Genomic DNA, 13911 nt, shown 5'->3' on the forward strand with positions numbered 1-13911 from the left:
CTACAATGTCCCTTTTATTTTTTTCTTGCTACCACCAGATGATTTATTTCAATGCAGGAAAGACTTCTTGTGCAAAAACAGCTAATAAAGTCTCACTACTCCAAAGATTTTCCTAGGCTGAAGAAAATCATCTGGAAGCGACAAGAATAAACCAGAATACACCATAAAAGTGAAGGGAATATATGGTACATATAATTCATATTTTTGGACACTCACAGTCAAATGAACACTACTGCGGCCTACACTATAAAAATATATATAATATACTTCCTATGGAGATGCATAGTAACTTCTACAGCTAATGCTGTATACAACACTGACTAGGATTAACTCACACAACAAACAAAGCTGGAATGTTACACACTGCAGGAGACTAAAACACTCACATCAGCACTGAGTGTTCTTGTAACTCAAAAAGATATTGGAGAGGGATGCCTTAACATGGTGGCACCAACAAAACTAGGATGCCCAGATCCACAAACATCTCTCAACTCCCTCCCTATCCCATGAAAGGAGGGTGGAGGACTGTTAGAGAAGAGTAACTTCAGCCCATAGTCCATCAGGTACCCTCCTGATCAGCCCACTGTCACACAAACATCAACAACAAGCAGTAAATATTTACAACAAAAAACACAATGGTAACTTATGATCACTTGTCCCTAACTGGGATAAAAGTGGAAAATCAAAAAAATTTGAACAATGTTATCAAATTGGAAACCATTCTGCTGTCACCAAAAAATGTTCTTTCCAAAACAAACCATGATGAAACAAAGCTTCCCTTCAAAAACCTGACCTTAAACCAAACTCAGCCATACTTCAGTTTAAGGCCTGGTTTATACTGCAAGAAGTCACAAAGCTGCAATAATATTTTGGTAATAATTAGCAAGTCTGACTGGATTTGGCAGGTTGTGTTATTTGAATGCTGGACTGAAACATGGCTGTCATGTCTCCAAGGTTGTTCAATACATACATTCTATTGTATTGTATATACTGACTGTTAAACAAATACATATATTGTACAGCACTGTATATATGGAGAGTGTTAATACAGTAGATATAAAGTACAAGCTCCCAGAACTGATATCCAATTTTCAAAAACCCTACTTTCCAAAATATTTTTCATGTTCTAGAAGGATGTTGGTATCACATGACATCATACAGTCAATTCATATTTGAAGACTGTTCTTGTGTAGACATGTATTGGAACAGATAACTTGTTATGGCAAGTTACTTCCTTTTATTTACTGTTCACAGTGCTTCAGACTATTCATTACTTGATTTTCTCATTCTTCTCATTAGGATTTCATTTTCCAAAATACAGTACTCTACTTTCTGTATAATGTCTGGAACAATGCATTTCAGATGGAAGAGTTTGTACTGTACCAGTATAGTACAGGGTGGGGGAGCAGATGCTGAAGTGTTCCTAATGAAAGTGGGTAGGGTGTAGAAAATCTCTGTTCTGTTGTCTGCTGATGATATTCTTTTGTGAAGTGATGACAAGTGGGAGTTACAAGGCTTGATCAATAAGTGTAGGAGTCTGTGCAGAGTAAGGCTGAACGATCAGGAAATGGAGACCTTGAATGCCTCCAAGTACCTATGTACCATGATTATCTCAGCAAAATAACAAGAAGTAAAAACCCAAGACGAAAGGCATAAAAGAAGGAATAAAGCCCAGAGAAACATTACATCAAAGACTGCAGCTAAAGAAATTTCTCAGTAGCTCCCATTGCAAGCTTCAGATCACCAGGGGAAAAAAGAAAAAAAAATCAACATGGTAGACAACTGACCCTACATAAAGAGACTGTGGAACCAAGATAGACTCTGGCACAAGGTCCAAGAACTAAAGGAGGCTGCAGAAGACCGGCAGCCCCAGCTCAACGAGGAGGAGGCAGGCAAAGATCAACAGCCCCAGCCCACCAAGAATGTAGCAATCAATGGAGTCCAGACAAGATGCAGCACAAACACAGTACTTAAATAACTGGCACACCACCCACAAACAGTCAGGGAAGTGACATGAGGAAAACAGACTGAAGTTTCTTATCGAAAGCAACTGGGCCTGTCCCCACCATGCGTTTCCTACTAGCTTCATCTTTCCCCATCATGAACTATATCTTTTAAACACTTTTTTTCAATCAACTTTACTATCCACTCTTCAGTTCCAGTTACAGAGGATGAAGTGCAAGAAAGGGATCACCAAAGACGGAGAGCTAGAGGCACATCTAAGGCAGTATCAAGAAATAGGAAAGTACGAAAGTCACTGCACGATTACTGTGATTCCCACACTAACAAATGGAGGTGAGGACTGGGCTCTGTTGGATGGACAAAAGTCAAGTGTGAGATGAGCTGAAATGAGTTACTGCAGCAGAGTGTGTGGAGTTATGTGGAGCAACAGACAGAAGAATAAGTAAGTTTGGGGGAGTTGTGGTGTTGATGTGGATGTCCTGGAATGTGTCAGTGTGCCCTGCAATGGTTTGATTATGGTGCAAATAGAGAGTAAGGGATTATTCCCCCGAGCTAAACTTAGATAGAACATATAGCCCTGCTAGGGTTACAGGAGAGCGCTACCCCTACTGGCAAAGGCAGCCACCCAGGTGTGGGACGAACTCTCAACCTAGTGATCTAGAGTCAAATGCTTCACCACTGAGCTACCCTGCTCCCCAAATGGAGAGTAAGAGATTGACTAGGAGACTGGACATGAGGCGGAGGGAAAGAGGGAAGAGGGAGACCAAGGAAGTGGTGGTGGGATGAGGGAGAGGTGTGGTACATGAGTGTGAGATGGAGAAAGGGTTGTCTGATGGTGCGGGACAGGACATAGTAGAGGTGATTTGTTTGTGGCTACCCACTCCAAAATTAAAGATTCTGATTAGAGACAGAAGATGCATATATAACCACATGCTTAACTTTTAATATTGCTTCCACCAGTTGGTTTTCTTTACCACAGAGAACTCTTTCAGTGACTGGCTTAAGAACAGTGTTAATATTCAACTCAAAACTAATGAAACAAAGATTTTTATACTGCTTATATCATTTTACAATACTGTACCTCCTAGGGTTTCTCAACTGAACCAAACAACCTTGTATTAGCCTAAAAATAATATGGCAATACCTTTTGAATTCCAACCCTTATGAGCTACATCTGGTCAGAGCACCTTCATCCAAAATACCACCAGACATCATCAATCTGCTGGTTCCTAGGATGGACTACATCAAGTCTTTATTGCAACTACCACAAGCAATGACAAGGTGCCTGCACATGGTGACACTGTGCACCCTAGATGGGGAAGCCATGATGTCCACCCAGGAGCCGCACCTACTCCCATCTCCCTGCACCTCACTGAAGGAAGGACCCTGGTCTGACCCTGGTGAGGCACTGTCTACACATAAGAGGCTGCTGGATCCCTACACAGTGTACAGTATTTACTGTACTGCGCCTGTAGGACAATCCCACAGAAGCAGCTGTTTACCTGTGGTTTATGGGTCTGCTCGGCCAGACAGACTGGGGTTAAGCAACAACAACTACAATTTTCACTAACCTCTCCTTACAATTCCTGATACCACCATAAGTAAGGCACTCTTTTGTATGACTGTGATTAAACCCTGTATCACTACCTTTGCATCATTTATCAAGTCACTGCTTGTGATCAAACCCTGTACTGTTCCACTATCTTTGCATCACTTATCAAGTAACAACGATGTTCTGGAATTAGAAACAGCTACTGCATACAAGAATCTCTTAAGTGTAATAAATTTCTTACCAGACAACTACTCTGTAACTCTGCAACTCCCTTAACCCCTTGAATCCAAGAACATATTTTCCTTTATTTATCCTTCCCAGTTTTTTTTTTTTTTTCTTTACAGTTAATGGGAGAAGTCTGGTTGCGAAAGAGTTGATAAAGGCTACGGCTGATATCCCCATTCCAAAACGTATCTCCTAAGCTGAATGAAACTGTCTGGTAGCTGCAATAATAAAATGTAAATAAGTCATGGTAGTGAAGGTATTAACTGTAATCACTACCCTATAAATACAAGAGGTATATTGGTCACTTACATTAACACCACTTTATATATATGACTTCTGATATATTTTCCACTACAAACCACTTAATAACACCAGGAACTAAAACAAATGACATTTTTAAGGCTATACACCCATAGACCAAGTTACACCACACAGCATTATGTAAAGCCCGTAACCTACAGTGTTGCATATCATTATATTATATAGCAGTAACAAATGGCCTATCACGTACTGCAAGCTATCAGAGTTAAGTTCTAACTCTGAGTTTTTCAAGATGATTACAGTTCATTTACCTGAACCTGGTGAAATTTATTTTTTGTTCTTTTACAGCTTATTTCCCAGTTAAATGAGGATAACTGACAATGCTGAGGCTCTATATTCTTTCCATATCTCTTCATCATTAATACATTATCATAATGTTAATGCACATTACTTTGCCAATACATCCTTTTCATAACACTTTTTCATGACTAGCATCATATTCTGATGTTATTCTCATTGCATGAGAGTATTCTAAATGTAGATATCATAATTTTACACTAAGTTAAATTGGGCAGAGTGGGGAAAAAAAAAAAAAAAAAAAAAAAAAAAAGCTGACTAGAACATTAATTAAGAAACTACTATGTAAAAGGCTGCCTAACTCGCTCAGTCCAATGATGACACTTTATTTCAAACCAGATACCACCAGATGACACTACTCCATTTTGGCCCAGATTTTCGTCCTTTTGCAGCGTATTTCACACAGCTCAATGGCAGAAGGCAATACTATAGTTCTACATCCTTTCACTTCTTCATGACAGTGCTACAATATTCTTACAACTCTGCATTCACGATGGAGAGATGGCAGTTTTTGTCCTAGTTAGTGTACAAATATAGCCCAAAATGAAATGTCTAGTTTTTTCACTGTTTTTCTCGCTGCAGGTGTTTATGTTCTTCATACCAATCTCATAGCCACAGCATCATGACTCCATTTCTAGCCTGACTGTCCTGAAGAACTTGCTACTGTACGCACATGCCTGAACCAGATACCTAAAAACATCTCAGTGATTTCCAGTTTACGCCTTTGAAAATATTATAATGCTCAAGGTGTGAAAGGCAAACATGGATACACCAGACATCAAAGCAACCATCCTAACTGCAGGTAACTGGCAAATCAGCTTTATAGGTAACAAGAGACCAATTAATTTTACCTGCAATTTATGGGGCACTTAATGGCACAAATAATGTTAAAAGATGCTACATACAACAGGGATTTCCTGTGCTACTACAGTTCTTTTTACTTTACTACCAGAGTTCTTTTGCGTATTTCTTGTAGCTCAGCAAGTATAATGTACTCTGATACTAAAACCTTCCCACAGCACTTCATAACCAGCACACTATTCTGATGTTAATTACTTTAACCAAAGGACACACTTTCTGCATTATTCTTGTTCTCATGATAATCTTAATCAACCTGGGAAATGAAATAATTTATATTGGAAGTGTTCGATACAATTTTGATTCATTTGTTCACTAAAAGAGCCCTCCCCAAAGCTGAAAAATACTGTCTGGTGCTACAAAGGAAAAATTACAAGGAAAATTATGTACTCTAGGTTGAAGCAGTGATTACCTGCTCTGCATTCAAATGGAGAGATGGCAATTTTAGTCTAAGTTAAAGTGATGTGTGTAGACCCAGGAGATGCACTGCAATGTACCATCCTAACAAGATTTGCACACAAAAGCTCACTGGTATTCCTCATACAAAGTTCCATGGGTTAATTTTACTCTGTTCAGTTTGTGGATATGACTGTTTACCTTATTTTTTAATGCCACCAGATTTTCTTTAGCCTTGAACCTGACAAATTCAATAAAGAGGGAAAATGGAAGTCAAAGAGTTTTTGTAGCCATGGGATCTTCAGAGTTCTTCCATCGAGCAGTGCCATATAAATAACATCAGGTGCTCTGTGGAGGAACTCTGAAGGCATCGTATGTCCAAAATTCTGTATTCTATCCCTCTGTTTTCTTTTTTTCGATTTTGGCACATCTGGCGTTATTCTACAGGGCTCCTCATATGATCCCATACTGGTAAAAAAAAAAAATGGAATGTTAACACCATCAAACCCTAAAGTATTAACAGTTTGTGGCATCTGGAACGATTCTCAAAAAGCAACCTACCAAACCACACAGACCCCCATGCACTTTGGAAGAAAAGAAAAAAAAAAATGAACTATACAGACCTCAACATACTCTCACCAATGGTTTTATGTAGCAAAAAAATTCAGTAACTCCCTCTAAATAAAATCCACAGAACCCATCACAGCACCTAGCAAAGTGTAATGGTAGCTGTTGGTGAAGCTCTCAAGAGGAACTCACTGTACAATCAGTCCAAATGGGATCAGTGCACACAGAGCAAAAGAATCCAACACCACAGATGATGACTACGCAAAACACGATGATTTTACCCTATGCTGGTAGACCTGCTGTCATGAGGATGCCATATAATGACTGATGGTGTTACAGTATTTCCTGGTCAATACTGTTACCATATTCACAGCCAGATGATATTATCCTGCATTTATCTTCCAGGGACATGAGGAGCTGCTGCATACTGAAAATGTAGGAAATCATCTACTCATCTGTTGCAATTCGGTACATTTTTTTCTGAACTTAAATTTTTCAACATGTGGTCAGAACCTCACTATTCATCATTTACAATATTATCAGATTCTTCCAATGTGTTACTTTATAATGTGTACCTCACTCATCCCTCTCTACTGAACAGTACTCATCTGAATCCAGCAAAAACTGAAATTGCCTGTAGATCCTCAGTCATCATCATAAGAGGGGATATCATCAAATGAGTAACCCTCACAGCCCTTGAAGGCATAGTAAGCAACGTAGGAATGGTATGCCCCTGGGATAAACATGAGTGCCCCCAGAATGATGACGGGCCAAGTGCGATCCGAGTACCTCTCCTCAATGTAGCCCACGACCAACAGGCTACCTATGATGAGGAGGAGGGTACCAGCCGCAAACAGCAGTAGGGCGTAACTTATAGCCTTCCATGGGATGGGTCTGGGGCGCACCTGAGTGGGGTGGTAGGAGGACAACAAGTCAGACACACGGCTCAGCCATTACTTTAGATGATCATGGTTGTATATGTGGGTACTGTAAACATTTGACTGCATCCAATAATGTACATCACAAGAGAAGTCTAAAAATATTTTCATGGCAATATCAATGGGCAATACTGTATATACCTCAACTTCTATACAACAAAAACATCAATATCGACAGTAAGTAACTGACAGACCTTATGTACTGTATACTAGAGCCAAACGAGAGGAAAATACAATGTATGGAGAACAATCGAATGTACTGGAATCTGATAAAAATATGACTCAAAGAAAGTATACTGTTTAAGCTTCCTAACTCTTCTTACTAAGTACAGTACTACTATTAATACAGAAGAGTACAAAATGAAGATCCTCATCAAAGACAAAATAAGCACTGCACTCTGTGAACCAAGCTGAATGCTTGTTGCTGTTCACAATTGTTACAATCATAAAATAAGTGGCTTTACCTGAATGTTAGCTCTAATACCTGACTATTTAGTGCATGCAGCAGCTATTCACTATCTAGCGAACAAAGGAACAGCCTCACAACAAGTGTGGATATACAAAATGCTAAACTGTATATATACACATGAACTGAAATTAAGATGTATTGCTATACAGCTTAATACTATAGATATATCTGTCCTTACATCAAGTACAGTACCTTGAACTGAGCATCAACAAAACCATCATCGTCCTGGCTGAGCCGCTGGTACCTGGCCGAGGACGAGACGGACTGAGCGTCCTTGCGAACCATGACCACAACACCTACAGTATCACAACAACACCCCCACTCTGAAACAATACACCAACATCAGTCAACACAGCAACACATCACACCTAACACAACCAAAACAAGAGTTGACACCTTAACAAGAAACTTAAAAATACGGCACAGTATACCATCACTAACACAACCCAAGCAAAAACACAAACTCTTCACCAAGAAAATCAAAATAAACCCTCTGTTTATAAGTCAGCTTTTGCAATATCTGAGATTTTCTAGCTGTAGTTCCATACACTGGGCTAAAGTCTAAGACCAGCACAAAGACATAAAGTCCAGCGCAATCACAGAGCTTTAAAAACTATAAAGTACCGGTATCAGTAAACTATGTGCACCAATCCAATAAAACTTCTTCTACTGTATGTAAGAATGAAAAATGCCATAAAATGGTGGTGGTCATGATAATGAACTGATGATGATGACAAAGTGTCTTATCTGAGGTGACTTTAGCCTATCCATTTCTGATATAAGCCTCTGATAAACTATGATGGCTTTGAGAGTAATGATGTCACTCATTGCATAATGAGACTGAATGGTCAAGAACTGGGGAACAAGAGTGCCTCCATATATTAAAGTACCATTGTGTCATTCCTCACCCTGCCCTCGGGTGGGAAAGGAGGTCCAGATGATGATGATGATGATGATTGATGATGATGATGATGATGATGATGATGATTGATGATGATGATGATTGATGATGATGATGATGATGATTGATGATGATGACTGATGATGATGATGATGATGATGATGACCATTGTGTCATCAGCATGCAAAGGAATTTAGAGGATGAGTTAGAATGGGTACAGCAGAGAAGGAAGATTGCAAGCACAGTGCGGACAGTGACAAAGATGGGAGAGGTGAGCATGAATGTAAAGATGGCATCACACAACACTGTCCACATTCTAATGTATGGAAGTGAAGTGTGAACACTGCTAGAAGGACACTACTCATGGATGAGAGAAGTAAAAATGAGTTATTTGACAGGAAAATGTGGAGTTACATGCAGAGACTGACAGAAAAAAATTGAAAAATCACAGGAGAGTTCCCATTAACAAATTATGAAAATTTTATGACACAGATTATCTTTCATAATTATAAATTCACTAGCGACACTAATATTCTGCAGAAACATTATTTATGTCACTAAAGATTGTGTAATTCATTCACGACACTCAAAGTTTATGAAAATGGCACGTTACTCAAGAGCACGGTTAGTTTGACTGATGTGGGTAGTGGTATCCAGCAGAGGGCAATGGGTTCAATCGAATCCGAAACTCATTCGTCCTCAGATAGTTCAGGTTACTTAGGTTTGGGTGAATGAGGTTGCATTAGGTCAGGTTGGTAGGGACAAGCAACTGGTGATGGATTGACTATGAAACCAAATCAACCTATAAGCCTGACATGGAGGGTGGTCGCTTGCTATCTATCTATCTATCTACTGCCAGACGCCTCAATCCCGTTTGGGGTGGCCACAAACAAATCGCCTCCAAGTCATCCTGTCCCCCGCCATTTCACTGGTTTTATCCTTCAAATTAAACCTTCCTGCAACTTTTTAAAAGTTATCACAATCATAATTACATCAGGCTATTGTTTACTGGAAAAAAAAGATTGTACATTTTATGCATACAAGCACTCCTGCAATCTCACATATACACCAAAAAAAATATACAATAGCATACAGGTATCTAAAAAATGGCCATTAACTCGTCACCTTCATACTTTTCAGGTGACTTCTGATGATCACCTACGGGTCATTCAAATATTTTTACCAGGGACAGTGCCAGTTTATCCTGTGTGCCGGAAAACACTTTCTCATATCAGTTCACCATGTAGCTTAAAATTAACGCCAAAATTTCTAATACCAAGAGTAATGGTGAGAAGTTGCGATGTTTGTGTGGACTTTTAACATGTCTGTCTTTTCAACAGTACACTAAAGCAACACATTTCCAAAAAAAGAGCCTTCTGATTGACTGTGAGGATCTGTTTAAATGAATATATAAACATGAAATAAGATTGATACACTTACCCTGACAGAACAACTGCAACGCTGGATTATCACAAACACTCAACAAATACACCCACAGTAATGTGATTGATCTTGATTCTAGAACATTACTCTATTGAGTGATTTATTAAGTTATTGGATTATTATCTTATTAAAAAACATTAGGAAACTACACATTATAATTAACTAAAGCAAATGCCTACAGAAACTGCAAAGTACTTGAAATGCATATTCTTTGCCCAAAACCAAGATTGCGCATTGAGTAAATGCTGCTATTTTCTTTTTCATTAATATTAATTCCGTTCTTAAGGTCTGACCAAGAACTAAAAAGAAATTTATGATCCTTGAGGTCCACCTGCGACAAAACTACCCACATACACAGGCTGTACATGTCTACTGTGATGGGTCAGTTGATGACAGTAAATCTGGATGTGGTATTTTCATTCGTGACTATACTGTATAGGTGAGGTGGAGGGAGGGAGAGGGAGGGGGAGACCGAGGATGAGGTGGAGGGATGGAGTTGAGAGGTATATGAGGGAGGGGGGGGTGAGCTGGGGGGAGAGGAGTCAAATGGTGGGTGACAGAGTGACTTGGAGGCGTTTTGTCTGCGGCCACCCTTTGCGGGATTAGGGCGTCGGGCTATAGATAGATAGATAGATAGACTATACCTCCCCCACCCAATACACTGACACAGAGGTGTCCAGGAGGCTGCCTGCTTATTTGTCATCCACTAGGGCAGAGGTCTATGCCATTCTTGAAGCTCTTCACACCGTGATAGCTTTAAATAAAGATGTATACTTGTTTGTAGATAGTCAAGCTGCATTGTATGAACTATTGTCTACCTCTCCATGTGACAGTGATTTAGTTAATAAGTGTCTTGCTGCCATAGATACCATTGAGGAGACTGGTGCCAGGGTCAGTTTCATCTGGGTTCCATCTCACATAGGCATACAGTTTAATGAAAAGGCGGATAGTCTTGCTCGTAAGGCACTTCATGACAATACAGTGGACCCTGGCACTGAGTACACCCTGGGATATATTAAAAAGAAAATTAAAGACCATGTAATTAATACCGCTAAGGATGAGCTACGACATTGTTGTGACATAGGTAGCTCTAGTAGCAATCATTATGCTGAAGTAGTGCAAAATAGTACCTATAGTTATGGCATATTAAGTGCATCTCATGATGGGACAGCAATGAGACTTAGGCTGGGATATAAATATTACTGGGAGGTGAGTGGCTCCCCTGCTGTTGCCTGTAAATTATGTGATACACCAGGGGGTCACACACTGTACCACTGTGTCATGGAATGTCCCTACATTGATGAATTTAGACCACAGCATGAACTTGATCTCACAGAAATGATCTGCTACTTCTTTAACACTCTTATAGCAGTATGACTCACTCAGCTGAATGCTATCGCCATGCAGTACCTGGAATAAAATACTAGAGTTGCCCCTACCATGAGAGGGCCCGGGTACCATCTAGTGGTTGTAAAAGTAGCTGGACAAGTCTCTCGTCTTGGTAGGCGTCGCTACTTGGCTACTTTTGCTAGTGGCCGTATGACAGTGGAAGGACGAGGGTGTGTGTGTATTGCTGTGCATCATTCCTCTGAGGTAAATGTTGGATATTTTGCTGTTCTTAGCCATTAAGGTGACTACATTAGGACACAAGGATATCGCACTGACAGCCAGGAAGTATCATGGCCCAAAGAAATATTACCTATGAGGCTACTAGACGTAATTCTGATGAGATAAGGGGGCTGTTGGTGTGAGGGAGATGGAGGCCTTGTACCGCCTCAATCTTGGTGTCTCAGACCAGTGAAATAGCAGTGTGAGTGTCATCCTGTAGATTCTCGTGCCGATCAGACTGGTGGACTAGGCTTGCCTGCCTCCTTGTCCCTGTCCACCCAACAGTACAGTTTGGGACCTGAATGTAAACTGATAAGTGCGATTCCGATATGAGAGGGACAATGTGATGGAAAAAATTATTGTATGTAAATTATTTTGTCCTGAAGCGCACACACACACACACACACACACACACACACACACACACACACACACACACACACACACACACACACACACCAACACACACACACACACACACACACACACACACACACACACACACACACACACACACACACACACACACACACACACACACACACACACACACACACACACACACACACACACACACACACACACACACACACACACACACTGCACACACACACACACACACACACACACACACACACACACACACACACACACACACACACACACACACACACACACACACACACACACACACACACACACACACACACACACACACACACACACACACACACACACACACACACACACACACACACACACACACACACACGTGTTGTTCCTTCATTTGCCTAGGCCGAGATCGTCGTTTTTTTGCAGCTGATTTCCCGTAGTGCAGTGGTAAATTTGGACATATATACAGCTCTGCATCATTTCCACGTCCCTTCTTCGTGACTAGCATCAATCTAGTGTTAACCCCTTGTCACAACACAAAATTTAAGAAAGAGATTGCAATTTTACGCCAAGTTAGATTGAACAGGGGTCCTTAAACTGGAGCGATGTGTCACAGGCTGATGATGATGATAATAGGGTTGTCGGAGATGATACTGATAATGATGATAGTGATGCTGCTGATGATAGTGATGTTGAAACTCCTGAACCAACTAACTGGACCGAGATTATGGTGATTGTAATGATGATGAAGCAGTTGGGATAATAATGATGATGATGATGACGGTGATGGAACTTATGTAGTAACTCTTTAACAGGGTTGTGATGCTTGCTGTGCTTGACGCTGTTGCTCCTGGCGATGATGATGATGATGATGACGATGATGATGATGATGATGACGACTACGACAACGATGATGATGGTGATGACGATGATGATGGTGACGGCGACGATCTTCATGTCTGTGGCTGAGTCACCTCTTGTTTTTCGTTTCTCTTCAAATGTAGTTGGTGACTGTGTGTAGGAGAGAGAGAGAGAGAGAGAGAGAGAGAGAGAGAGAGAGAGAATGTGTGTGTGTGTGTGTGTGTGTGTGTGTGTGTGTGTGTCCGCGCATGCTTGTGTGTATTTGCGTGCGTGCGTGCGTGTGTACAGCATTTCCCTCACACTCGAACTGTTTATATCATAAGAGTGCAAATGAGGTCAGGGATATTGCTCTTCTTGGCCATACAAATACTAAACATTTACACTATATTCTGAAAAAACATACTGGATTCCCAAGGTCATTCAATGGGTTTCAAAAATCATTGTTCACTGTCTCTTTATTTATCGCAAGGAAAGGGATGGATGTGTGTCCGAAATAGTAGCTCAGTTTTGGTCTTTCTCTGGACCGTGAATGATTTAAATGGAATAATTATCCTTTTTTATATTGGTTTAGTTGTGAGGATGCAACACACGTTTTGTTTACGTTTTATCAGGGCACATCAAAGAGCGGCCATGTCCATCTGCTTCTCACTAATGATTTTCGAACGAGGTTCTACATTCCACTAGATTTTAGGGACAGTGAAGCCGCACAGCACCACAACACGCCATACCATACCATACCATACCATACCACACCACAAAACCCCACACCACAAAACCCCACACCACACAACCCCACACCACACAACCCCACACCACACAACCCCAAACCACAAAACTCCACACCACACAACCCCAAACCACACCACCCAACACCACACCACCCCACCCCACACCACACCACCCCACACCACACCACCCCAAACCTTACCACACCAACCACCCTTCCACACCACACCACACCAAGGGGATTAACCAAAGGGTCCTGAAGCTCCCGCATCTAGTAATGCTGAGCTTGTTTCCAGGTAACTCCACACACACACCTCAGGTCACGTCTTTCACAGAAGAGATAACAGAAGGACAGCGAGCGTAACTGAATGGCAAGCCAGAGATGGAGTGAGAA

General features: G+C 40.8%; 1 protein-coding gene across 1 annotated transcript; it reads right to left on the reverse strand.

Annotated features, from left to right (window-relative positions):
- Positions 1-6816: 6816 nt before the first annotated feature.
- LOC145409112 (transmembrane protein 230) lies at positions 6817-7870 on the reverse strand. Its single transcript, XM_080279652.1, has 2 exons — positions 7778-7870; positions 6817-7083 (listed from the first exon to the last, which is right to left on the reverse strand). The coding sequence occupies exons 1-2, from the start codon at positions 7868-7870 to the stop codon at positions 6823-6825; spliced, it is 354 nt and encodes a 117-aa protein (XP_080135778.1). The 3' UTR covers positions 6817-6822.
- Between the last annotated feature and the right edge of the window lie 6041 nt (positions 7871-13911).

Source organism: Coenobita brevimanus, chromosome 79, assembly GCF_032717465.1.
Source record: "Coenobita brevimanus isolate Jiangsu-jjx chromosome 79, ASM3271746v2, whole genome shotgun sequence".
Lineage (NCBI taxonomy): Eukaryota > Metazoa > Arthropoda > Malacostraca > Decapoda > Coenobitidae > Coenobita > Coenobita brevimanus.